Source organism: Dinoponera quadriceps, unplaced genomic scaffold (genome assembly GCF_001313825.1).
Source record: "Dinoponera quadriceps isolate SergipeBrazil2010 unplaced genomic scaffold, ASM131382v1 scaffold3164, whole genome shotgun sequence".
Classification (NCBI taxonomy): Eukaryota; Metazoa; Arthropoda; class Insecta; order Hymenoptera; family Formicidae; genus Dinoponera; species Dinoponera quadriceps.
Genome location: NW_014557186.1, coordinates 474450 through 501647, shown reverse-complemented (window position 1 = coordinate 501647; position 27198 = coordinate 474450). Strand labels below are relative to the sequence as shown.

Sequence of the window (27198 nt, the reverse complement as noted above, 5' to 3'; positions counted from 1 at the left end):
CCCCCCCCGCCTCTCTTTCGACGATAATTAAATCGACGCGGGGGGAACGCGGGTGGTGGACTCAAATGTAACGGAAGCGCGCTGCCCTATTTACGCAAACGTAATTCTCTTCGCCGATAAGTAAGGGACGATATTCGACGCACCATCGCATGTCATTCGCGTTTCCCTCTCGACTTGTACGCGTCATCCTCGCATTTTAACCCCCTCGTGATTAACCCCCTCGGCGAAAGTAGCGGGACGTGCCTCCGGTTTGCATAATCGAGAAACTGATGTAATTCGGAGCGCAAGTCCGCGACTCTTGCAATTTTTACTCGAGAATATCGAATATCGATGGACTTCCGATTTTTCCGCGCACTTCGGCGATTTCGGATCATCGTTGAACCTAATTTTTACATGTATTTCCAATAAGCAAGAAAGATTAAATCAATCTTCCGAAACATTATTAATGAGAAAAAATCCGAAAAGTTATTAGTAAAAAAGTTTCATACATAAAACGCACAGCTTTCTGATATCGTGTATGTCCAATAAGTAAATATGTGATGCATGCTATGTAAATATTCACTACAGCTAAGATTTAGTTTTTTTTTTATTTTTTCGATCAAATATGGTAAGCATTCTTGCTCGATGTGTGTTTGCTATTGATAGTCTCTGCTGTTATTAATAGTATAGCGTATAACTGTGTGCCAATCAGTTGGACAATTTCAAGACAATTTCTTACATTTTCAACATGCGTTTGCACGAATTTATCAATATGACATGTAATTTTGTGATTGATACAAAATTTTGTATGATGTACAGGTACAAGTGGCCATCCATGGGGGAAAGATTTCGCCCTTCCCTGCTGGTTGATTTAACTGAAGTCAAACCCACCCTCTCCTCAAGAGTAAAAGCTGTAACTTTACGCAAATTCGAAGTTACCCAAAGAAATAGCAATTTTCTATCTGACGAAGAAATTATCTTATTTCTAGTAGTAGTAGAGTAGAACTTGAGTGCAACTTTTATTGACGAGGAGAGGGTGGGTTTGGGTTAGGTTAGGTTAGGTTAACCAACGGGGAGGAGAGAAGTCCCTCCCTTATGGTCACCTGTACATCATCATTTTTACATCAAATTATATTCTCCAGGATTGAGAGTAAGTGTTACGTTTCTCAAACTACATTTGTTAATGACTTTTTAATAGATAAATAATGAATGACAGCTGAAACCTTCTGAAGGTTACTCAGGAAGTTGACCTCTACTATATATGTCAAGGTCACGGTTATTGGATGTGTGGGTCTCTTAAACTGAATAATTATCAATTATTTCTTTACAAGTCAACAATATAATAAATACGTATCTTGCTTTCTTTGTATTGCTCTTTTTTATCTCCCTTCTATATTATTTATTACTCTTTTCTTATTTATTTTCTTCTTTTTGTCCCTTTATTTTTTGTATTTTACTCATTATCCTGTTAAATTGTGACCCGAGGTATCAAGAGTAAAGATGTCACTATGATTAAAACATGAGATATAAATAAATTGTTTAACACGTATAATTGACTCGTAAATAATAACAAAACTACGATATCCGACAATATAAATAATTATACAATAATAATAATTTGAAAATACATAAATAATATAAATACATCCCTCTCTCCCCCCCCCCCCTTTTTATTTCTTTTCCTCCATTCCCTTTTTTCCTATTTTTTCTTCTTTACAAAACACGTAACGTAACACGTAACGTTTTTTTTTTTAAATACGTAACCTCCGGGATGACAGTTCGTGACAGTCACGAATTGAAGTAAGCCACGGTCTTCACACACATACACACACACACATCGAGATTTCAAGACAGTCAGTCAGCATCGCGGAAAAGAGGCTTTACCATTTCGATATTTCGAGATATTTTTTAACACGCTTTTTTTAGAAGAGAGGATTCACGTCGAGTTACTTTCCTATCTTCTCTGCGATGGAGCCCGTTAAAGGTTCAGTCTTCGCGTCGGCCAACTGACATTAAATCGTCAACCGACGCGAAGACCGAACCTTTAATGGGCTCCATCGCAGAGAGAGAGAGAGAGAGAGAGAGAGAAAGTGTAACGGGTTAATATCTTCACGCACATGACTTGCATACGAGGAAGGAGGGGGGGGGGGAGGGTGTCTCATCAGTTAGATAATTGATTTCCAATATCGGCTTGACCGGCCTTCGGATATTAGCGTGTATCCGTTGCGATTAGCGTCCAGCTATCGAACAATGTGCGCTGCACATTAACCCGCGAACGCGCACTGAGCGTTGCGCTTCCTTAAAAATCGATCGTCCCTCCGGCCTCCCTCTGCGTGGGGGGGGCGACGGGAGGCGATTGAAAATTTATTCTCCCTACCCGTCCTTATTTTACGCGCCGTTTTTCGCGGTTTTATTGAATTGTCGAAACACATCTCTGAATCCGGATCTCCTCGGCTTGAGAAGTTCCCGTTGCTCTCGCCGTGTCCCCAATGTCAATTTCCGCCGAAATATCTGATATCGCTCTCTTCCCCTTCCTCTTTCCTCCTCTCCCTCCCTCTTCGATGTATGTATCGTAAGCGAACGATACTGCTTGAATATGCCGAAGGAAGTGATAAGGAAGGAATAAGGGTGGCGTTTGACAATGCCGAGGCGGTTAACAATGGTGTTTCGCACGCTGTCCGGGAACTTTCGAAATTGCTCGTCTCCCGTCTCTCGAGATTACATTTCTCGCGCTGGTGCTCTCGTCTCGAAGAAACGATCGGTCGCACGTGAGAACGAAGGAGGGGGGAGGAAAGAAAACCCAGAAAAAAGAAACGGGCTGGGCTGCCAAATACACGTGCGGCAACGGCGGCGGGGGGATTTCTCCATGAAGCGAGACTGTCGGGGAAGCGCGCCGCCGTGATAGCAACTATATAATAATAAACAATATTACAGAACATTCTCAGAATATTAGGAATATTATTTTAACGTTGAATAATATTCACGTAATATTCGATGAATATTACGCGCTTACAGGGTACCAGAACAGTCACCTTTGTTTCCTAACATCGCTGCCTTGCAGTATGGCCCTCCCCACCAAGTTCTGGTTGCCATAACGAATTCACGCGCATCTTGATATAAATGACACACCAAAATAATAAGTCGCATCAACCATACGCATATCTATCACACAGAGATAAGTAAGGTAATGCATCTGTGTTACTTACAATTAAATATTTCTGGTTATGTGAACCATATGTATTGTTTTTTTTTTCATGTGTGATAATTAATCGAGTGCTGTTCGCATTGGTATCGATGACAATGACCAAAGGAATAAGAGAAAGGGGGAGGGAGTGGAAGGAAGAAAGATAACGAACTCTCGCTCCGATGCTCGCGCATAGCTTCCCGATGTTGTTCTTATCTCCGTGAAATTCGTCTTGATAAGTGGTAAACGAGGAGCGAAGAGTAGTCGCGCGATATCGACGGGACGGTATCTCTTCGCAGGGTACAGTAGCGCCAGTAAGAACAGTGGTTTCGCTTTTACCGACCGTCTTAGTCCCCGTGCGAGGTATTCGAAGCAAGAAGCCACGCGACAGCGTATTGTTATCCGACCGCTTCCGACGCGGTTCGCCGCGCGTGAAGTTACCGCGGAGAAATTATCCGGAGACACGATATCAAATTTCACCGTAAAGGAGTACCGTTAATTGATCTCCGGGCGAATCGCAAGCTCGGTATTTCGAAGTCTGTCCGACCACCCGCTGCGACTTTTACCACTTTACTCGTCTTTCTGAGATCACGACTCGTCGCGAAATAATCGAGGCGACTCTAACCGGTTATCCAGGAAAATTCAACAGTAGCGTTCTTGAGTGACAGAATATGCCAATGATGTTTATTCGGGGTTGGGTAGTAATTAGTTAAGCGGGGTCTATGGTGAAAATTTAAATTCTAAGTCTTAAGAAATTGACCAATCATGATCGATTATTCCCCTCGCACTCGACTATGATTAATCAAATGCTTCTATAGTTCTTATATAGTTCTATTGCTCTTCTATAGTTTTAAGATCCCGAAGGGATGATAAATTTGGCTGTAAGTTGTTATCAGGAATCTATAATTTCAGCTAATCGAAGTCCTAATTACTGCTTCAACTGAAAGCTGATATTTCATTTATGATTTCTGCAGAACGCGGGAACGCGGTTTTAATTATTAATGATTTTATGTTCTATATCTAGTTGAATACGTAAGAAGCTTATGTGAGAAACTTGATTTCGAGCCGCATTATGACTGCTGCAAACATGCGTGGTAAAAGATGTAATATTGGTGAAATGCAAATTGCAAATTCGAAATTGTTCTTATCGTTTTTCTCAACTTTCGGTTAACAGCAGTTGGAAGTCAAACGAAAATTGACTATATTTCACCTTTTGCATCGTTCTGGTGGAAAATTGTACTATCTTTGTTTTTAAATCATATATCAAATTTTCATCTTTATTCCTCTTAAAATATTCTCAATGTAGGTCGAATCATTTTTACATGAGCATGGCTAATTAACTTTAGATTTAGTAGATATGTCATACTTACAAAATAAAAAAGAAACATGTTTACGTGTTCATTGTATGTGATCTTTTGGGTCAATTTTTTGGAAATCGATTTTTTAGTCCGATTTTTCAAATAAATCGATTCCAGTTATTCTGTTTCAACATCGATTAGAAAATCGATTTCTTCTAAAAGATCGCTCATCACTAGTCACGCGTGACCCGAATATATGAATATACATTTTGTTCGATTAGACAAAGAAAGGTCACACGAAACAATAAACATGAGTATATTTCTCACAGATATCATAATAATATAACAAATGAAGGTCTTGCTGTGAGATCATGAATGATCCCCATCTTTCCTCGCGAGGGTTAATTTAGCCAATCTTTGTTCCACGTGTAAGAAACACGCCAGCTTTCCTCTCCTAATTTGACCGTCGAGAAAACAGCCGAATGGCTATTCGTTTCTCCCTTTTTAATCCGTGGATTGTCCGGCAAATGGAGTCCCGTCGGCGCTTGATTTTCCGTATCGGTGTTATCACGGTAGTCCGCTTGTACTTTTTGACTGCGTGTTTCGAGTACACAGAAATCGGTGCCGCGCTACCCCGTGGACGCGGCTGAATTTCTCGCGCTATTAAAAGCGCGAAAAAATGCATCGTTATAAATAAGAGACAATCTATCATATGCTGATAAGCCGCGCGCATACATATCCCCGGGCCGTCATCGCGGGAGAGCGCCTTTCGACGAGAAATCGATCTACCTGCGGGAAACACCGCGCGCATACGAGACGTGGGTGCACACGTGCACGGCAGATCGATGCATCGCAATTGAAAGGAATGCGTTAAAGGGTTGCACGTGCACGCAAGCGTGTGCTTCCACATTGTGCGCATGCCGGCTGCGGATTTACTTACACTCGCAAATATGCTAGTTGCGAGCCGTAAAACCGGCGTGTACTGCACAACGGGTGTGCCAGTTTCGTCGGTATCGGCCTGCGTGCGAGCCGCGTGTCGCCGTACGATGAATCTCAATTTTCATTCATCCCTCTCCGAATCCTCGGATCATCGAGATTCCATCGCGAAATCGGGATTATCTCTCGCGTCCACCTTCGTGGATTTTCTCGCGCGATGCGTACGCTGAGGACACTCGGTGGATACGCGGGGCGTAAACACGACTTACAGGGTGTCCCTCCCGGTGTGACTGGGATATTCATCGATCTGCGTCGCGAGCCGCAATTATTCGCGACATATTTTCCACGCTGCGTGCATCCCCGCTTCCCCCTNNCCCCCCCCCCTCCTCTCCTTCGCCCCTCTCCTCCTTCTCTCTTTCTCGTTCTTCGTGCTATCTTGCTGCCGACCCCCGCGATCCCCGTAATAACGACATGTCACGTGCAAATGCGTGCGTCGTTAAACCCGCGAGTGCACGCGCGCCGTTCATAAAAATAGGACGCGAGTGTCTTCATTTAGGAACGACGGCCGTTATTCCCCGCCGTTCTCCGCGGGCTGCGTAGACCCGATTGCGATTGTTGCGAGACGCAATTTGAACCTATCACCGGGTGCGTTGCACCCTGTTTTTCGCACGATTCGCCCCGTTCACGCCCTGTTGCGGGATTTCCAATCGAGGCGCTTCCGACGGAACGGGAGCGCGCGTATGCCGAGTTTTCCTTACCGGTCGAACAAGGCCGGAAGATAAGACGGCCGTTCAATGTTATGATTCGTTAGAATTTCTTAGAAGATATCGCACGATTTGCCACTTACTCAACGCGCGGCCTATGAGGACGAAATTTTTCTCGAATCTTTGAACCAGACGTCCTCCCCGATGATGTCCTTTTCCCTTTTCTCTGTTTCTCGCCATTTTGCAAATAACACGCATATTGTTGAGTTGTTAATTAAAGAAGCCTCTGTGACCCGAAATAAATAATTTTCCCCTTACCTATATTACCAGTTTACGCTTCGTCCAGATATTCTTATGTTGATGGTCTAACGTCTGGTTCCACCATCATGGTTTAAGTGTAATCGACAATTAACTGAATGGGGTTGATTAAATCGTATTTCGGGCAATTTAACTAATTGGCCAAGGCGATCGTTCGGAATTCCGTTGAGTTAATCGTCGATTAGATTTAAATGATAGCAGAATCGGGCATAAGTGTTAAGAATCCTTTGAACTTGCCTCTTTCATCATTAATCATCATTAATCAATATAAATCTCCGAAACGTAGGGTTAGGAACTTAGGCACAGAGTAAAAGGATGAATATTTTAAGGTTAATATTATAGATTTAGTTCTAAGCCTTTAATTATGGAGAGTTGCAATATATCCTCTCCTTTTTTTCTTTCTCTCTCTCTCTCTCTTGGGCGCGTGCATTCTCGCTCCACCTTCCGCCATTTGTATTTCGGAAAAATCAAAACGCCTGGCCTGTTTACACACTCGTCGGACCGGTTTGTTTACGTGATAGGGCACGCTTCAGTTTTCCGGTAATATTCGGCCGAAGTTTGCCCGACAAATTCGCCGAGCAACGCGATACATTATTCTCCCGATTTCATCAACGGGCAATTTCGCTTCCGGCATTAGTTTCTTCATTCAACAGCGGACTCACGTCGAATAAGATCAAACCCACAAAAGGATGATAGCGAGATAGATAGACGTGAGTTGCCGCCCTTCAAATAAATCTCACCCTTTTTACATTGCGTTCTCCAGATTCCTTGAAAAATTTGTCGTACTTTTTTCAAGACAACCAGCGGCAGCATCGCCTGTCGAACTTGATCTCAATCGTGTAACGTAGCGGCACGAGTCGAATCGACCTCGACTGTCGGTCGACTTCTCGACACATACCATTGCCGAAACAACTTGACGATTTGCGCACATGCTGGCGTATGACCAGTTGCGGTGAAGCTTGGTGCAATGGAGTCGATAAGGGTAGCGAGAAGTGACCGATATTTGTCGCCATCTCATGGAGAAACGGCGAAACTAGTGGCATGCGATGGCGACCTGAAAAGTTCGCCGGTGCGCGCCTCTTTGTTTACGTCGTTGTCGGCTCTATTCATTTATTGCCATATTGAGATCAGTGCGCCCGCCTATCGACCGAATTGCGGGACCAATGCGAAATTTTTGAGCGTATCTCGATGTCGCGGGGGAAAAGGAAGAGGGGGAAGGAAAACGCAGGAAATTCTTCAAAGCTCGTAAATCTCTGGAAATCCGAAAGGAAAGATGGCGCGTTGCGGTTGTTCGTTGCTCCGTTTATCCTTCTTAAAACACACCTGCCTATCGCGAAATTCTGTAAATCCCGTTTAAAAGAATACTAATGATTATCTTACGTAGAAATAAGTCGTGTATACATCGTGACCGAGATAAGCGGGAAATTGTTCTGAGTGAACAGTTCTGTTGGATAGTTCTAAAACCATGCAGGCTTTTAGAGAAAATATATATGAGATGTGCATAAAAACTACCCCTTCCCCCGTAAAAAATGTAAAAGTAACGGAAGTATTATATTTACACAAATATATTCCCTAAATATAAAGATGAAAGTTAGATATTTACGCTTTTTGAGTAAAATTCCACTCCGTCTGGCGTGACTGACCGGAACGGCTTCATTCATTATTATAGAGACGGTTTTAATTTTTAATTTCTAGGAACTCTGCCGCGCAATATACAGCGTTCACTTTGACGGGGACTCACTTTAAGCTCCCTCTCGGAAACAATTCTAAATTCGCGCGCCCGCACGCGTTTTACAAATCGCAATGCAAATATTAGCGTTTCCGCGACGTGATATGATATGTAACATTCGTACATGTGTTATTAACGAGTGATCAGGCCGGTTATTTCGAGAGAGAGAGAAAGAGAGGGAGAGAGAGAGAGAGAGAGAGAGATCGCGCGCGGACGGAGTGCTCGCTATAATTAGATACATTCTGAGGATTTGTCTACGGTTCAGTATTTCCGGAACTCGGCGATCCATGCGAAAGAGAGAGCTTTCCGCGAGGAAAGAGGGATATTTTGCTCGCGAATGTCTGCGCGCGATCAGACGTGTATTGAAATATTCATCTTTTTATTCTGTCTTTTCTATCTTTTTTCTTTGTTAAAAAAATGTGCGTCATTCGATTGAATCACCCAGCTTCCGGTTCTCGCGAGGTCGAAAGAATCAGCCGGTCTCCAGCGTGAGAACACCCGGTAATTCGACATGCGTCGTTATTAATTGACCGACATCCGAGTGACGTCATCAGCCGGAAGTGAAATATGACCGCGCTCACGGATAAATTATGGGAGTCCGTTAATCGCACCGCCCAAGTACTCTGGGAATATCGCAATTTTTTCGTGAGACATGTTAACATCGAGGAGAACGCTTCTCGTTTCTCGGCTTTCCCGTCGGATCGATTAGATTCGTTATTCTTCGAGCACTCGATCGTCCAGAATTTTCGCTCCGAGATGTTGGGCGATTCTTTAAACCCGGGAATAGTCACCTGAGGTCATTTCATACCCCAGCGGCCTCTCCGTTCTCTTCTTTGTTTTTCGTCGTGCGGGACCGTCTCGCACTATCGGTAGCTCTGTGACTTATCACAACGTCTCGCCCGACCCTCAGGTAGTACCAAATGCCCCCTCCTTCTTGTCTAATTTCGCTATTTTTTGGGAGCTTCTTTGGCTCCCGATGACAGCCGATCGTCTTCCTCTTTCTGCAGAGGCGCCTCGTACACCTCTCGCCTTTGGTAGCGATGGTAGTCCTTCCAGCCTGCGTCGTTTGCGCACGAGACATGATCCGCTATTATATATATTTTTTTGAGTGTAAGAACACCCCGAGTCAGAACACCGGAAGAGAGGGAGCAGACAGGAAACGGAGCGGCCGGGAGGAGCCAAGGACGTAAGAGAGCAAGGACTCGGAAGGAGCGGTTAGGGCGACACGTGAAAGGACGGGGAGATCTCCCTTTCCCGAACAGACGACTGGTAACGAATAACAGGGATGGCTATCTTGAGCTAAGAAAGGCGCAAGGCCCCGTGACCTGGTCGCAGATTATGCGAAGGAGGACCCCGGGGTGAATCCTTTCGAACGGCTGCGAGCGGCCAACAGTGGTCGAATGTCGTCACGGGAAAGAACAAGGATGAACAAGCGTCGAAATAACAACAGACGCGGAGTTCCCGCGAGCACTCTTGATACGCGTGATCTAGCCGGCAGGACCAATTGGAAGCCGCATCGAGCGGCGTGACAGATCCTTGCGGGGGCTGCCTCTTGGGCGAAGTGACGAGCACTGCTCGACACTATGTGGCCCGACGGCGAGCTAGCAAGACGTCCGAGCGAACGAGCATAGCTGCCGTAGCAGAAGGACAAAATCCCAAGGAGGAGACGCGAGCTTCCGATGTCGAGTGGGTGAGCGAGAACCTTGTACAGCCACGGGTAAAGAAGTAGAGTTGTGAATTCATTCCGAGTCGGTTGCCGTCACTTCCCGATGGCAGAAGCGCGATCAGAGTACCGGGAAGTGAACTCGTTGGAGGTCCGTGGCGTCCGGAAGGTAGGGCCGGGCCGGACTTACGAGATTTAGGTCTCGAGCGTAAGGATCCCGGAGACTCGGGCGCGAAGCTCGGCCGCCTTTTCAAATCGCCGGTCGCACAGTAGTCGTAGAATTATTGTCGGGATTGCATTGGAGATTGTATATTGAGCCGTGTCAGGAGCTCGTACGTTTGTTCGTGGAAACTGCATCTGGCGGAGAGCTAGATCGGACTGTACGTGATCGGCCGGAAGCAGTAACCGCTGTCGAGAAAGAGCCGGCTGACGCCCAACGGAAAACCCGGCGAGATTCGCGTAACGACGCCGGGCAGGAGAACTTTTTCGTTAATAGGACGCGCGCATTAGAGCTGCCGTCGAGCGGCTCTGATCCGCCGCAGGAAGCATCTCGCGGGACATCTCAGGCGAGATATCGCTCCCTTTTGATCGCGTTACGGGAATCCCGCCGTGGTACGGAATTTAGCTGCCTGTTCGCGAAGGACACAAGGCTGATTAAAGAGCGTTATTTCCATGTCACACCGTATGACCGATTATCTGTGGGATTAAGTCGTTATCTGCCTTAGAGTTCAATAGAATGAAAGTGTGGTTATTTGATTGTTAACCGGTCTCTTATTTATTATCTCTCCCGTCTGCTCTCCGACGTGTCCACGAGTATCGAGGAAGAACGTGAAAGAACCACGACGCTCTACCACGCGGGATAGCGAGGGATTCGACTCGTTTTTAGAGAAAGACAACCGAGTTAGCTGAGGTGGGCCCGCTGCCGCGCAAAGGTGGGAGCGAAGAAGTGCCGCAACCGACGCGGACGCGAATTGCGGTGACAATATATATATATATATATATATATAGAGAGAGAGAGAGAGAGAGAGAGAGAGAGAGAGAGAACTAAGCGTGCACGTGCGTGTGTGTATGAAAGACAGGGATAGCAGGAAAGCAGAAGAATGAGAGACCATGAGGTGGTGTGTACGTCATGTCGAATCTATTCACCAGCTTCGGCAGAGGTGGGGCAAAGCAGGTCGCAGACATAGTTATTTAGGTCAGCTTCTTTGCCTCTTGCTCACGGCCTCGATGAGAACGGTTGACTCTAGTTGCCACGTGAATACGCCGCTGGGCATCAATGAAACGTCCGAAGCCACCCTGATTCGTTCAATTGTTACTTGCAGGCCGCTAGTAGAGATCAACGAATAGGTTCATTGTCGAAAGCACGAAGAAACTCGGTGCGTTTTATCGCGATGAAGTTGTTTACAGAATTCTGCTCGATCGGAAACCGTTACTGCGGCACGTGGAACGGAATCATAGTCACGCTCGCATCTTGGATCGTTCAAGCTCTTGTTGCTCGGAATCAACGGATCCTCTGACACTCTCGTCGCAAGAGAAGCACTCACCGAGAGAGATCAATTGTCGAGTGCATCTAGTGATACACGCCTTTCTCCATTGTCTTCTTTGGCGCGGTTGCTCCTTGATAGCGAATCCCTCTGTCTGGATGAGTTTAATACCCCGCTCTTGGGACTCGAGCGTTTTACCCGGGCTATTTGTCTAGGATATCTTTTGCGACCGCATGAACGCGGTCTTAGATTTCGTGAGCGATGAAATCGTTGATATTCTATTCTCCTTATCGAATCCCCACTGTTTCGATCGCGTTTCCCATTCAGATGTGTTATGGCGAATCCGAGTTCCATCTGTGATCCCAAAACGCCGCATGAAACGAAACTGGATTCTTCTTGAACACCTCCAAACAGTCGGCTGATGCTCGCATACGCTTTTGTTCCCCGGTGAGCGCTCATCTTGCGGCACGTTTTTTCATATGCGATTCATCGGGCAAAATGTGATGAATTCGCTCGGTTGAGTTCGCCCGTGTTCTCTGCTATCTCCCGCACTTTCACTCGCCTGTCGGACAAAACCGTATCGTGGACTTTAACGATAGTTTCTGGCATGACAGCTGTTCACGGAACTCCAGGACGTGTTACATCTTCGATGCTTCCTCTGACGCGCCTGAATTCGTTTACCCGAAGTCGAGCGGTTTTATGGGAAGGACATGACGCAACGTAGGGAAAATCCTTTTATGGATCTCCTTCGTTGTTTTTTCTCCCAAAAGGAAGAATCACGCCTCGAATTCCAATTTTATCCACTTTGCCCTATCGCTGGAACCGTTTGTACTGAAACAACTGTCGAACGAGGAGTTAATAGCGGAATGACTTGAAACTTCACATGGGTTATTACAAGAGAGGGAACTGTATGACCGCATATACAGATGTTGCCATTTAGAGGGAGGAAGGGAGAGAGAGAGAGAGAGAGAGAACTTAACTGCGGAACTTACGCGACGTTGGCTTAGCTCCACGCTGCGTTGTGGACCGTATTCCGGGTTAACCCAAATACACGGGTATTTATCGACGTATCTTAACTTTTGGAACGCGTATTTCGTCGACACGCTGCGACGAATTGTGAGCCAACCAAGCGAGATCGTCCCGCTTCGTCTTGTAGGGCGGAAGTTAAAAGCAGAGTGAGACGACATACGCATAGCCGATGTATATTTTTTCGTCTGCTAATTTTTTCCCTTTCTTTTCCTTCAATAAGAGCGCTGGAGTGCATAAAATTGTCGTTCGTTGTCCCGACAAAAGGCAATAACTCGAGGAAGGACGCGTGGTGAACGCGTCGAATCTTCGCGACTCCGTTAATCGCGAATCCCGCGACGGAAGAAAATGGAGCGGCTTTATGCGTCTATCCATTTAGTAAGCTCGCAGCGCGAACGGGAAGGGAAATTAATTTCTATGTTCTCTCGAACGGATGTGCTGGTTTTGTTCGACGTTGACGTTGACGTTCGCCTCTCCCACAAAGAACTTCCCGTCCAGCCTTTTCTGCCCGTTCCCGGCGGCAGTTTCACCGGCGGCCATATTCGACCGAGAGTGAAAAAAAGGAAAGGGAGGAGGCAGAAGAAAAAAAAATATCCACCAAGCCGGCCGATTCCAATAAATCATTCAATTATGCGCGCTGTAACTTGTTTTATTAGCCGTCATTTCACGAATAAAAGCTATTCCCGACGCGCGGTTATTTAGAGCCGAGAGGTTTCACCGGATTAACTATCCTTAACGGCGTAAATTAATCGCGATCTCCCCCCCCCCCCCTCCTCCAACGTCTTTGATACTTCAATTGAATTTAATGGACGGAAATTAATGGACTCGACGCGGCGAATCAGCTTGGTTAATTGCGAGCGAGGCTGAGAATATCGCGAATCATTAATCCGGAACTTTACAATAGGCGTAATAAAGCTTTAAGCCGTAAGAATTCCACACAATCACAATTGATTATTCCTCTATAATTCGACTGTAATTGGCCGATTTCTTGCGGTTTAAACCTTACCACACCTATTGCAGATCCGGACTTACGGCCAGCTTCGGCGGCCGGTTTAACACTAAAACCACCGACGATTAACGCGTACTTTTCTACTGGAGCGGTTTGAATAAGATTTTTGAAAAAAAAAAAATACACAATGCAAAAGCAAAAGTATTTATTCGTTTACACATTGCGATAAAAATTACGGTTGATCTCGGAGAATGCACTATTAGAAATTGGAGTAACTTTCATGTGAAAAAAAAACTACAAACCGGTCATTCGACCGCTTTGATAGTTTTAGCGTTAAGACGCGAGTGCATCGCGTCACACTCGTTTCGCCTCTGTTCGTTCCGCCGTGTTCGTCCCGCAAAACGTTTATTTCGAAACAATCTTTCAGCTTATTTAGCGCAAGACCGGCAAATTGTCACGACGCACGCGAGGAAACCCTTTAGAAAAGTTCACTCCGCGATAAGTGCCCCCCGCGCTTTTTTTTTCCTCATGAAGGCGATTTCTGTTGGCTCTACGTAATAATCGCACGTGAGCTTCCTCGTTACGTAATGCAGGGGTTAATCGTTTCGACGATTATGACAATACTTCTCCCGATAATTCCCGGTAAACGTATTCGCATTTATCGTACTACGTTCTTCTTCTGTCCACCCTCGAGCGGGCTACTCAGAAGAGCTCGTGCGGCCTTATCAGTAGTATTGCCGCACTTATAGTCCGGCATGCGCTTTCGGATGATGCACTGACCTATGCTCTATGGTGGTGGAACGTGTCGGCGGATCAGCTGACTCAGTCGTGGCGAAAGGCATGCGAGAAAGAGAACGAAGAGGAACCGGAGGTTGGAGATGAGAAGAGGTTCACGGGAACTTCAAGTGAGAGAATCGTGCGCGAGAAGTAACGCGGAGAGGGAAGGGAGGAGATGAGAAGAGAGGAACAGACCGGAGGATCGTTTGTTCGGTTTCGACGGTTTATTTCGTTCATTCTTTTCCCCGGGTTTAACACTAATTATTAACTACGATATCGCGCGTATTTATATATTGCGTTTGAAAGAATACGATAAAATTTGTGAGACATTAAACAAGGTTAGAAGGAAAAGAGTGCATGTAATATAGAGAGTCGTCGGGTTGGCGGGCCAGAATCAAGAGTGGAAGTCGGGGTGGAGGTTCACGGTAGGGGTGTACGCCATAGAGGGGAATGTATTGATTGCGTGCGGTTAGTGCGACGAGAAGAGGTCCGGCGAGACAGAGAGAGGACTATCGAGGAGTGAGATGTAGATGAAGAGCGAAAGAGAAAGGGGGGAGGGGAAAGGGTGATGCAGCTAGAAAGAGAAGGAGATAATGCCAGAGAGAGAGAGAGAGAGAGAGAGATACAGCATAGGTAGTGGAGGGGACTCGCGTAACTGAAACAATGTAACCGACATAATAGGAGAAGGAAGATAGAGAGAAACGGGAATTGTTATTGATAGGAAACAGAATGGAGAATGACGGAGCGCACAGTGTATAAAGAATAAATAAGAAATTCATTCAAAAGTCGTTCTTCCAAATTTAACTAAATGTTATTTCTCCTTTTCTATTTGATATATTGACCTAAATGCCACAGATGTTTAGAAATATGTTATTTATTTATACTTTGTTAAACATTATATAATATCTGAAAAGGAATGTTCCTTTCGATAGTAGTACCAATTATTGAATAGTTACATATATCGAATTATTTCAACATAAACATTATATATTATTTTATTTATTTTAGCATAAACATAATATTAACATAAAAATAAACGTTATTGTGACATTAATTTTTTAGAATCTGTAAAACAAAACACATGATTTTTTTTGTAATTCTCATTACAAGTTTTTGAAAAGGGGAAAAAAGTGTTTAAGTCTCCTGGATACTCGCTATGGCTATTCTTCTTTGATGACGTCAGAAGTGAGGAAAATTATGGCAATTTATGTGACGGTATATGTGTAAATAAAAGAATGTACGCGCAAAATAACACTTGTGATTGATTCGACGCGCTTGTAAAAATGTCCGGAAAATTCGTTACCAGAAAGTTAGAATGTCGAGATATTACACCATTAAAGTCAAATAAGGAAACTGGAAGATTAATCTAACAGATTTTTTTTATTTTTGCCAAAGGAACTTTACACTGTGAAGCGGTTGGAAAGAGGGTATAAGGGTGGCGGAATAAATAAGGATAGATGAGAGGGAGAGGGAAACAGGGTGGTATAGATAAAGGGAGTGAAAAAAAAAAGAGCGGCAAGAGGGTGTGAATGTCGAGAAAAGGTCTTAGCGAGAATGAAGAGAATAGAATGAAATCGCCGTGGAGAACCATAGTGAGCGAATAAAATGATTCGCGTGGAAGTGGCGCGAATCATGTTACAAGTGAGTCGGCCTGAGCGGGGTGGAAGAGGGAAATTAAACATCGACTATATATGATCCTGCTTTCCTCTGTACGTTTCGAACTGTTCGATTCCCGATATACTTTCGTCCCGTCCTCCCCTTCGCGTTTTCCGCTCTTCCAAGCTGCTCTGCACTGCTATAATGCGCAGCAATGAAAAGGGATGAATGCACGCGAACGAAGCAAAACGGTTTTAGCCTCGTTTACCGATACCTTTAATATCGGTGATCCAAATTTTATTGAAAATGTCCAAGTTAAGACGAATTAATTCTTATTAAATGCTTGTAAATGCTTGACACAAAAAATACAATTATCAGGTCGCGCATTGGCCCATTTTTACCCCTAAAATTCTTGCTCGCTCCTCCTTATCTTACGCAAGATTATTTGTGGTCATCGCCGAGTGCGGTGGATATCCGAAACCTCGCGATATTCTCGTCCTTTACTCCCTTTCCGAGGAATTACCGCCGATAGTGTGTGCAATATCAGGAGCGGGTTCGGCGGGCGCTAAAGGGCGAGGCGGAGGAGGAGGTAGGGAGAGGAAGAGAAATAGGGAAAGTCGGCGGGAAAGAAGGGAAGCGGCGGAGATAAAGCGAATAGAGCGGAAACGGGACGGGGGTGGCAGGGAAGTGGCAGCGAGGGAGAAAGGGAGAAAGAGGAAAGACAGAGATCAATGCTGTTACGCTGCAACGCTGCCACATGCTACCGTTATTTCCTTCCACTCTCTCTAGGATGTGTGCGCCGGGGGAAACTTTTGCGGAGCTTTCGTCTACGCGAAATGATACCGCCAGTCGATGTATGTATGTAGGTCGCTCTGTCGCTCGCTGGCTGGGTGTGCGAGTCACGGAAGGAGACGCGCCAGGTCGCGGAGTTTGAGTTAAAGTCCGTTACCAGCTACGGTAGACTGGCATTTATCAAACGGTGGTGCGCCGAAGGGCGCGAAATGACGAGCTCTCGACTGCCGCGATGGTTGCACAGCCGGTTCTGACACATAGCTGGGGTATAAAGTCCGCGTCGAGGGAATCGTCCATTCGGTCGGAAAGAATTTTCACTTGCGGTTTTCTACCCTCAATGTGGTCGGATGAATTAATTCGCCGATGCAGCGTGAGTGATACACATATATGCACACACACATTTCGGCATCGACTGGGTTTGTAGACGCGAATCTTTTGGGTCAGTCATATCGTACTGAGATATCAGTTGCGCATCAGTAATTGATATTGCATTCTGTTGGCTCGTCCCGGTCTGCCTGTACAGTTGCGGCATCAGTGCGCCAAGTTTGGCCCAAGTTTGCCGGGAGCGTCGATGAGCTGGCATTAATCGTCTGACATTTATCAAACCGCGACGAGCCAACGACAGATATCGCGAGTGCCAAGGGTGCTGAATTACGGCGTAATTCTCCTGCCGACTTAGTCTCCATCTTTCCCGACGTCTTCTCTCTCTCTCTCTCTCTCTCTTTATTTCATTTAATTAAAAGAACGATCGTTATTGAGCGCCGATTCTGCGTTCCGGTTACTCGGACTCTCGGGCTGACATCGAACTTCGATCCTTCGCTGACGTCCCTAAGAAAACTTATGCTCCGCAACGGAGGCTGTGGCGCACACTCGTGTCCTCTTGGGCGATCAGTACGCATGGTCGTTGGTCGGGTACACACGAGAACTCACGACGATGGCGACGACGACGACGACAATGAGGACGGGCGTCGTTCGATGTCGCTCGGTGTCGTGTTCACCGGCACGAGCATCCTGCTCGCCCGATTTGTCATCATCCCTCCTCCGTCCTCCTCCTCCGCCACGGCAACCCTCACCCACGACAAACCGCCCTCCCCCTCCTCCCTTTTTTTCGCAGCGTGTTAACCCTTTCTCATCCTTGAACGCGACGACGAGCGGTCTGCCTTATCCGCAGAGGGGGGAGACGAGAGGAAAACCAGGGAGGTGCGGGGAAGGTCGTGAAGAACAAGCGGGAATGGGGATGGGGTGTACCTCGTTGCCCGGCATGATTACGCAACAGCCATTGATCTTCTCAGCCTCATAGTTGAAACCTCGTGCTCGTCGCGGTGAGGTTGCGTTCGAGGGATCGTTAAGCGATTTCAAATCGCGCTAGTTTGTATATTCGAGCGAAGGCGTTCCGGAGGAACGATCGAGGAGGATTTTCCACTTGATTTCCCACTTGATTTCCCAGTCGGTTCTCCGTTCGGAGGTTGTGCATGCGCGCTACATTAGCCTCGTTTAATTTCGATTGTTACCCATTTAGTTGGACGGCGACATTGTTATTATTTCGTCGTCGTATTATCATCGTTTTACAACTGGACAGATTGTCGTCCGAATCCTCTTAGTTCGTTCCAGCGGGCGGATTAACGAAATAAGAGCTCGTTACTTCAGAGCAGCGACGTAACCGTGTCGCCGATGTTAAAAGAAAGGACACGTTACCACGGATTATACCGCGCTACGCGCGACCAGGCGGGAAATCATCTATTAACAACAGATAGCCAAATCATGCGTCATCCGTGTGATAGAAGAATTCAAAATATACCGTACAAAGAGGTGGCTGGGGAAATGAGGGAAAGCTTCGGAAAAGCCCGAGGGAGGTCGAGAGGTGGTCGAAAGCAGCGAGCCGATGAGAAACATCAATAACGCGAGACCCGAGTTCGGCTGGAAAGAGAAGCGAAAGGGTTATCTTCGCAGCGAAAACGCAAGCTCACACGCGTGGCTCCGCGCGGATGAAGGGTGCGTGCGTGGGGGCGCGCGCCACCGCTCTGCGCGATCGGGACGAAACGTGGGGCAGCGACGACGATGAAGGTGTGCTGCGTGCTGGCGTAGCGTGGTGGTCGAACCGCGCGGGGTGGTGCAAGTCCTCCGTTTAGGGTGGATAGAGAACGGGTAGGCCGGACGAAGACAGCGAAGCGGTCGGACAAGGAACGCCAGAGGGGTAGCGAGCTTTCCTTTCCGGCGGGCGGGGTGACGAAAGGAAGAAGAGAGAGCCATCCTCGCGCGCAGGGGGACGCGCGCAGCTTTCCGGCCGAGCGAGCGAAACATGCGACGAGGAAGAAAGCACAGCGGAAGCGAGGCTGCTTCTGTCTTCGATTCGCGATACTCCTCCGTGCGTCGCGCTCCCACCAACGTGAGCCAACCTCCACCACTCTCCGCTGCCGGCTCTCTGAAAGAGAGAGAGAGAGAGAGAGAGAGAGAAAGGAAGGGAGGGAAGAAGCGAAGGAGGGAGGGACGGGAGAGAGAGAGAGAGAGAGAGTGGGAGAGAGAGAGTGGGAGAGAGAGAGAGAGAGGAAGAGGCGAGAAGCAGAGAGGGAGCTCGCCACGGTGGAGTCCCTCAGACGAGTTCTCGTCGGCGCAGCGCGAAGGTGGAGCCGAGAACACTCCATGGTCTCCCGCCCGCTCCTCGTGGCCGGTCGTGGGAACGCGAGGGTACACGCGCACGAGCGGCGCTGTGGGCGACGCGGACGAACAAACGATTGAACGGACGGACGAACGGGTTAAGCGGACGGTGCCAGCACGAGTGTTAGTTCCGCGGAGTAGTGCGTGCGCGAACGTAGCCGCCAGGCTCTCTCTCCTCCGCACATCGGCGAAGCGGAGTGCGCGATCGCGCGCGCCAGGTCAGTGGAGTGAAGTGTCCTGGAAAGGCGTGTCGTCCTTGCGAGGGAAGACTCACTCACTCTCTCTCTCTCTCTCTCTCGCTCCCCTCTGACGATGGCTGATTCAAGGCGATCTGCCGCCGCGTACCGTCTCACCTGGCGCGGCAGCTCGTCCTCCCTATTGTCCTTGCCCTCACCTTCACTCTCGCATCCGTTCTCTTCCTCGTCGTTGTCGGGCGTGAGTGATCGCGAGTGATCGGCGAGATGCGCGAGGACATCACGGTCTCTTGATCGCGGCGACTCTTAGCAGCGTCGCGCTTCCCTTCGCGCGTTAGGATTCTCTATCGCGCGCGGACCAGGGCGAAAGACGGTGCGGCGCGAAGGTGGGCGAAGCCGAGACGGAGAACTCGGGGAAGAATTGGTGGAGAGGAAAAAGAGAGAGAGGGAGAGAGAAGAGGAGGAAGAGACGGAAGTAACGGGGTGGTTTCCTCCGAGAGAGGAAAGTAAGAGACACACGAGAGAGAGAGAGAGAGGGAAGGAGGAAGAGAGAGAGAGAGAGAGAGTGAAAGAGAGAGAGAGAGAGAGAGAAGGGCTCACGAGGGATAGAAGGAAACGAGAGAAGGACCGAAGAGGCAGGAAGAGAGGGCAGAGAGAAAGTCAGCGGTAGCAGCAGCACCAGCAGCCATTTTGGTCGTGCGTTCTGCGCTGCCGCCGCTAACTACTGATCACAAGTAATCCTCGGTGATCTCGGTGAAACCGGTGCTGGACACTGATATCACGGTGATGTGCACATAGTGATGCGTGTTGTCAGCGGCGCGGCGGTCCGATAATCTCCGCGGGGAGGAGGAGAGATGAGAAGGCCCGGCGGATTAAACGACGGAGCAACGTGCGTGTGAGAGAGCGAGAGAACAGAGGAGAGGTGGGCAAGGGCGGGTGAGCGCGCGGTGGCGGACCATCGAAGGGTGCGTGTGTTGTGCGGGGGTGCACCGCTCTCCGGTGGCATGGGGCTCGGGAGGGGGACTTGCCCCCTCTCGTAACCGCCGCGAAGCGCCAAGATTTCCCGCATCGAGTTCATCGAGAAATGGGGGCTGACCCCTGTCCTCAAACCGAGGCAGGATCTACGCCCCCACCGGAATGGTGCGGAGGAACACGGCGACACGAGGTAGGCCGAGGTGGCCGCGCATTCCTTCGCGAAAGTCGACGTAGGGTTTAAATGTGACGGATGTGTGGTGAGGGGATGATAGATACCGGCGGGTGCACACCGATAGAGACGGATGCGCGTCCGTAAGGCGACACCGCGCGCGCGATCCACGATCCGCGGGGTATGCTTCTCGCAGATGTTATGTAACGGGGCTTATTACGCGAGTCTGATTTGCACGTACAAAATGCTCGCACCCGAAAACTCGGAGGAGAGAGAGAGAGAGAGAACCGCTGTATTTCGGTGGGGCCGAGAGACAGACTGCAAGACGAGGATGTGTGCTGCGACTATCGAGTCGATAGGCGGCGGGTCGTTCGACTGTTGTGCCGAGTAAAAATAGTGCTAGACGGACGCCTTCTCCCTCACTACTCGCAAGTAACGATAAATCGAGATCGCGTGGATTTTTGCGTCAACCTTCGCGATATCCTTGCTTGGTGCGAATAATAATTGAGTTCACACGCGGGCCCCGAAAATACATGCCGATCGTACGATCGAGGCCGATTCCGTGTGAGCGCACTCGAACGCGCATCCTTCGAGCGACGAATCCGCGTATCCTCAGACCCGACGATTCCCGAGATCTTTGAACTTTGAGATCCCCCGGTCTGTTTCCGCCGTCGTTGATTTGCATGCGAACGAGAGGGTGGATCTGCGAGGTGTAGCGCGCGCAACAACAAGGCCGTTGGAATCTCCCTCACGGCATGCTCGATTCTCACCACGATCACTTCGCCGCCAGCTCTTTGCAAGCTGCTCTGTGCGAGCTCGGGCTTCGAGTCCGATTTTCTCGACGATGGAGTCGTTTGCACGCTTCCTGCGCTCGGGAGTACTCACTTCCGCGGCACCTCTCCGGCTGTTGTCGCATAATCGCCGGCGATTTATTATTAAAATTACGCATTACCGTTGTTTATCGTGGCCGGCGAGCCGGCGCTCGGAAAATCGTAAAAACGAGACTACCGTGCGCCGTTGACGTTGCGAGCGTGCTCGTCGCGAGAAGGTCAGTCAATCAATCAATCGAATCTAACGACAATGGTCGAGCTAATCGTGACCGAAGACATTTTTCACGCTATTTTCCGACGCGCGAGAAGCGCCAAGCCCAACCTTCGGACAACCGTGGATTTCGGTAGCGACCGGCGTATATCTGCTTTAAGACCTCGCCATTGCGCCGAGATACCCTGGGCGCGCGCGTCGTTACTGTGGATTTTATGCAACTTTCGACATTCAGACACGAAATTCTCGCGCTTCGACATTCAAAGCATCCGGAGGGCTCGCGACCTCGATAACTCAAATACGCCGGTATTATACGATAGCTATTATACGAGGCCTGCCGTTATGTAGTTCAGAGGCTTCTTAATTACAGATAAAGGTACACACACAAATGCGCGCGCGTGCACACACCGTGTGCAGCTTCTGAGGATTTCGATGGAGCAAGCTAATATAATCTTCCTGGCCGTCTCGCTCCGCTTGTCGCGACAATGTCACTGTCGTTATTATTACGTACGCGTTGCCACAGATATTAAGGTCTCTCTCTCTATCTATCTATCTCCTCTTCTCGCTCGCGCGCACGCGGAAAGCGTCGGAGACGCGCGACATCCTTTTTCCTTTCGTCCTCTTCCGGTCACGGTGTAAATGTCGTCTCTTCGGTGTTTCGAGAAGGACAAGATCATTTATAGGCTAAATAGATCGTCATGCTTTTACTGTGTGCGTTTAAGGGCCCGGCCATAAGGGACCAATAGCGGGAGTAAATATAAACCGACGGCCCCATCTCGCGTTCAATCCGCTTTCTATTAGTGACGGGACTCTAAAACGCATTTTACGATTTTATGCACTTATGATTCGTGAAGAAACTACGCGCTCGAGATAAGAGAGAGAGAGAGAGAGGGGGGAAGAGGAGGAAGGGAAGGGGAGAAGGGGAGAAAGACAGAGAGAAAGAGAACTGCATTTTCCCGATGGCCGTTGCGTTTATTCCTGTTTACGGTTCGCGGGGCGATTCGCGCGCGATCATCCCACGTCACATGCCTCGTTTATTCGCAGTGTTTTTCCCCGGACAAAAGCCGGAGGAGAGACGATCGAATGATCAACGAGCCGATCTAATAATAAACGCAACGGTTGCAAATGTTTGCGGATCGCGACAATCATTGTGTGTGTGTGTATGCGTGCACACGCGCGCGCATACACATGTGCGTATGCTTATATTATTCTTTTTCTTCCTTCCACGTGCTTTAATCCCGAATGATTATTATTATTCTTCGAATTTGAGTTGTTGTGCAGGGTATTCAGATTGTTCGCCGCTCTTTTGATAAAAGAAAGATACTAAAGTATTTAAACATTTCTTTCTTTAAACTTTTTTAAAAGAACGGTAAAAATAATAACAATGTTGTCCCGAATAGTAATGCGGGCTAGAGATGACCATTTAAAAAGTAAAAAAAAAAGGAGGGATAAATAGAGGCGAGGGAGAGAGCAGAAAGACATACATCTCGTAATCGCGACACACGTGGTCGTGTAATTACGTTAATAGACGCGGTTAAATATCGGGGCGCTAAACTCGCCGCTAAAAATATATTCACATTCCTGACCTGTGACTATCTTTAGGACAAGAAGAAAGCATTCCCCCTTCAGCCAAGCATTCCTGTGGAATGCTCAGCTGCGATTCCTTACGCGCTCCGTCGTCATCGTGATTATTACGAATCCCTGTAAGTCGCATTATTATGGGATTGTTATCCTAAGGACGCCTAAGGTCCTTCTCGTGTAATTATCGCCGAAAATTGCATTTTGTCACGACGTCGACACGGTAAACGAATCTGCTATACACTCATGGAAATATCACACATGGAAATTTAAATACGCGATGAAATTTAAATGCGAGAACGCAGAATTAACGATTCGACAGATTTCTAAGAAAATTCGAGACAATTTTTTCACATAGAAACAATGGTTCTTCCGTCAACAGTGTTTGCCGGTATCAAGATAAAATTATCTAAATAATCATCCAGATGAATAAATCGATCATCTTTACTAGATGGAAAAAATACAAAATATATTCATCTTAGATAAAAAACATGTTATCACATCTAAAAATTATCTGAAATGATGTTATGTCTATGTTCTGAACTCACTTTTCGATCAAATAACTGAAATAATATAGACTTATGCGTTATGTCCGAATCAAACTAGGGATTGGAGATTAGATTTAAAAAAAATATACGTGTCTCACTTATTGCACCGGTTCAGCAGTGCAACTAAAAAGAACGGATTATTTGTTTCAATTGATCAATCTTGGAATTTTTCGGATTTTCATCTCATCTTCATCTACGTGAATCCGAAATCATCTACGGGAAACACTGCCCGCCGTGGCGTTCGGTGGGCACATTTTGGGACTCGCGCGATCATGTCTTCGTCCATCCGCGAATTTAGTTAGTTTCGTGAACCGTCATCGAGCGACGTGTATCTCGCATTCATCCGACTTGTTCATCGTGCCAAGCTTTCTTGACGTGCATATTTTCAGGTTCTTCGTGTGCATGCACGCAAGAAGCGTACAACATTCTTACGGGAGTTTGGCGTCATGCGCGTACATATGCAAAAGATGTTCGCACTTTTGCACCTTACGCGTCGAAATGACACTTGCACGGAGAAAATAATTCCGTTAGTGTGACTGAGTTTTCCGTTGCCTGCGGACCGAACGAAAATTCAGTTATGTGAACAGAAAGATTCTTATAAGAGGTTTTCACTTACAAGGAGACCACATGAATTGGAATATGCAGGATTTAAACTAACACTATAACAGTCGAGAAATCTCAAATACAAATCTAAAATATTAGGAGCAGATAGCCGTTCAATAGTTATTAATGAAATAAGATTTCAGCGTCCCGTATATAAAATATAACGACACATAAAATGCACATCTGCCATTTTTTCATTAGAGTAATTACGCCGACATTTTCAGCACGATACTTTGCAACTGTGTAATCACCAAAATAGATCCACAATCATCGGTTGATGACAACTGACTGATTGCCGGTGAAATTTTTTGTTATGAAGTATGTACGGAAATCGAATGAGGACATTCAAAACGCGGTTTGTAAACATTTAGGTAAACATCGTGCGTGACACGTAGCAGCCAGTAAGTAAATCATGATGCTGACATACAAAAATGTTTATATTTCAGAAACGGTTGAGCTTTCGACCTATGTTTGCTAAGTTTTTTTTACTCAGTATGGCGTGCATTATCTACTATATACAGACGTCGGTCTATGTCGAACGTGTAAAATTTCATCCGGAAATCCGCTTTGTCCATCTGTAAATAGATTTGCGCGATAGTACTTTGCTTTTTTTATCTTTATTTGTATGAAAGAATTTCGTCAAGTGATCCGACACTTTCGAGAACTCGAACTATCGTGGAAAGTACTCGTTGGTACATAGCATTATTTATTATAGTATTATAACAAACGCTATCTTGAAATCATTCCGCCAAGTGGGCGCTACCGATACTCGCCGTTATTGGTTATCGGTATTTGCTCCTTTTACACGTCTTTGTTTTACGTAATCGCATAGAGATCGTCAGAAACAGCCACATCGCTCTGCAGTGGCTTTTTGTTATTCATTGGAGCACTCGATGCAACGAAAAAAAATGTAAATGACACATTAAAGAACGGAAAGTAGCATGATGGGGTGGTCCAGGCCTTTCGAGGAAGTTTTAAATTAATGACGGAGTCAGGGCCGCGAAAGGTCAACATTGAGACTTAACACAGCCCCGATCGCGTCATTTCGTTTTGCTTAATATGCCTTACTTTATTTTGGAAGAAAAAAAATGACAAAGTGAAAAATGTTTCGATAGAGTCGCAATTCTTCTTGAACTTTGCATCTTTCGGGCCTTGCCGTGAACACAGGATAACCTTCTGGTTATTTCTCAGAAACATTTTTTGTTCAGACGATTATATTCCCAACAATAATTTTACATAGATAGAAATAACGTCTTCCACTTTTCCGTGACTTCGTTTATTCGACTTCTACTCGAGGAATTCTGTACTTCGACGAGATGAGAAATTATATTTCTAGAAGGAAGATTGTTTTCCCTCGAACCCGAGTTATGGTTATATAAGGGTGACGTTGGAACTTTGAGTCCATTTCTTTCTAAGGATTCGGGCTACGTAAGTTTCTCCTTAAGGATTCGTGCGCAGTCAGCTCTTCGTCTTCCTCGTCGTCAATCTCGTCTCTAAATATGGATCAGTCTGATTATGCCGAGATACGAATGGTGACGTAAAAATAGGAAGAGTGACGCTTCGCGTAAAGGGGAGTGAGGGACGTGAGAGCTTAGCAAATATTTAGGGCTCCCGATTTCCCTGTTTGTTGACAGGAGAGACAAAACTGCTCGAGGGCAATAATCGCACCTGGATTAAATAATTCTGTTAGACTTTGAAGATCGGATTGTCGTGAATAATATTCCCAGCGAATTATTTCTTTCGCTTTTTTTCGTTTTATATTAAATTTAGTAGGCCGTATGATTGAAGAGTATCTCTCTTTCTCTTTAAAGTAAACTTTTTCATAACTCGATACAGACCTTAATGCATTAAGCAATCTTTTTCACCGGCGTTATTGGAAGATGTGAATATCCATGACAGCTTCGTATAAAATGATCAAGATGCCATCTTAGCCGAAATTTTGATGCTACTTTCCTCCTCTCCTCACGGCAAATTTCTGTCTCGCCTCTTTTTGTCGCTTATACCTCTCTTCTTAGCTCTTTACCACTTTGGAAGCGCTCGGACATTGGCGCTATATAAACGGGATTGCTTCTCAGTTGAAGATAATCACTAGGTCAGATTCACGTTACCAATTAGAGGTCGACACCTTTCGCGCTTCTCCCCTGACGGGCAGCCGCCTTTAATAGGTATCAGGCTTTACATCACTCGGCATTAATGGGTATCGGTGATTTAAGCTTGTTATCCGCTTTCAAGCAAATTCGTCTGAAAAAAAGACAAAGATTCTAAAATTGCGCGAAGGGTGGTGGAACGGCGAGGGAACTTCGGTAATATTAAATTTCGTAAAAGAGCACGGTCGACGCTGTGAAAAAGTGATACGAATATCCAGGAATATCACCGGATGTCGATAATTTAAATTTATTGCTTGTGTGTGTGGAATCCCTCCTTCCGCGAGGACGAAAGAGAATGTTGAAATTCGCGGGAAGGAATTCCTCCGCGCGTTGTGCTCGCTAGCGTTGATTCGACGATGACGGCAATTTGAGATTTATGATTAATTGCAGGTGGAATAATTTATGCGCGTAACATATAGCTTATGCGTTGTGCACGCTTGTCGAAACGTCGAAATGTAGCGCGAAATGTAGTCGCGTATCCCACATTGTCGGAGACATTATCGAAGGACTAATTTTTTCGAGTCATAATCTGGCTCCCTGTTTCAATTCTTCGGGATTGTAGATTATTTCACGCAATGTACGTCACGCGCTTGCAAATGATACACAACAACGCGCCGTCATTAAATAATCGTCGATATTTAACGGTGGTAACAACAATTGCGTTTCATACGGCAATGTAATTATTATCGCCTCTTCTTCTCTCTTTCTCTCGCGCTTCTTTCGCACAATGTCACAGCTATGTCATAAATCACTGTAATACGCAATCTAATGAATATTTCATGTTTTTGGCGGAAATAACGCAATAATTATGATTAAAAATAACCTAGCCTCTCTCTATCTTTGTCTTTCTGCA

The 27198-nt window shown here is 46.6% G+C and overlaps 1 protein-coding gene across 8 annotated transcripts in view; it reads left to right on the top strand.

The window, feature by feature from the left end:
- LOC106748766 (potassium voltage-gated channel protein Shaker) overlaps positions 1 to 27198 on the top strand; it is a 59177-nt gene that overhangs the window by 17250 nt on the left and 14729 nt on the right. The window contains exon 1 of one of the 8 annotated variants that reach the window (XM_014627619.1): positions 9734 to 9838. The exons of the other annotated variants lie outside the window; for them this stretch is intronic. Within the exon in view, the coding sequence (XP_014483105.1) occupies positions 9828 to 9838 (11 nt within the window). The 5' untranslated portion in view covers positions 9734 to 9827. Of the gene's footprint in view, positions 1 to 9733; positions 9839 to 27198 lie in introns of those variants that run through there. 8 annotated transcript variants of the gene reach the window in all.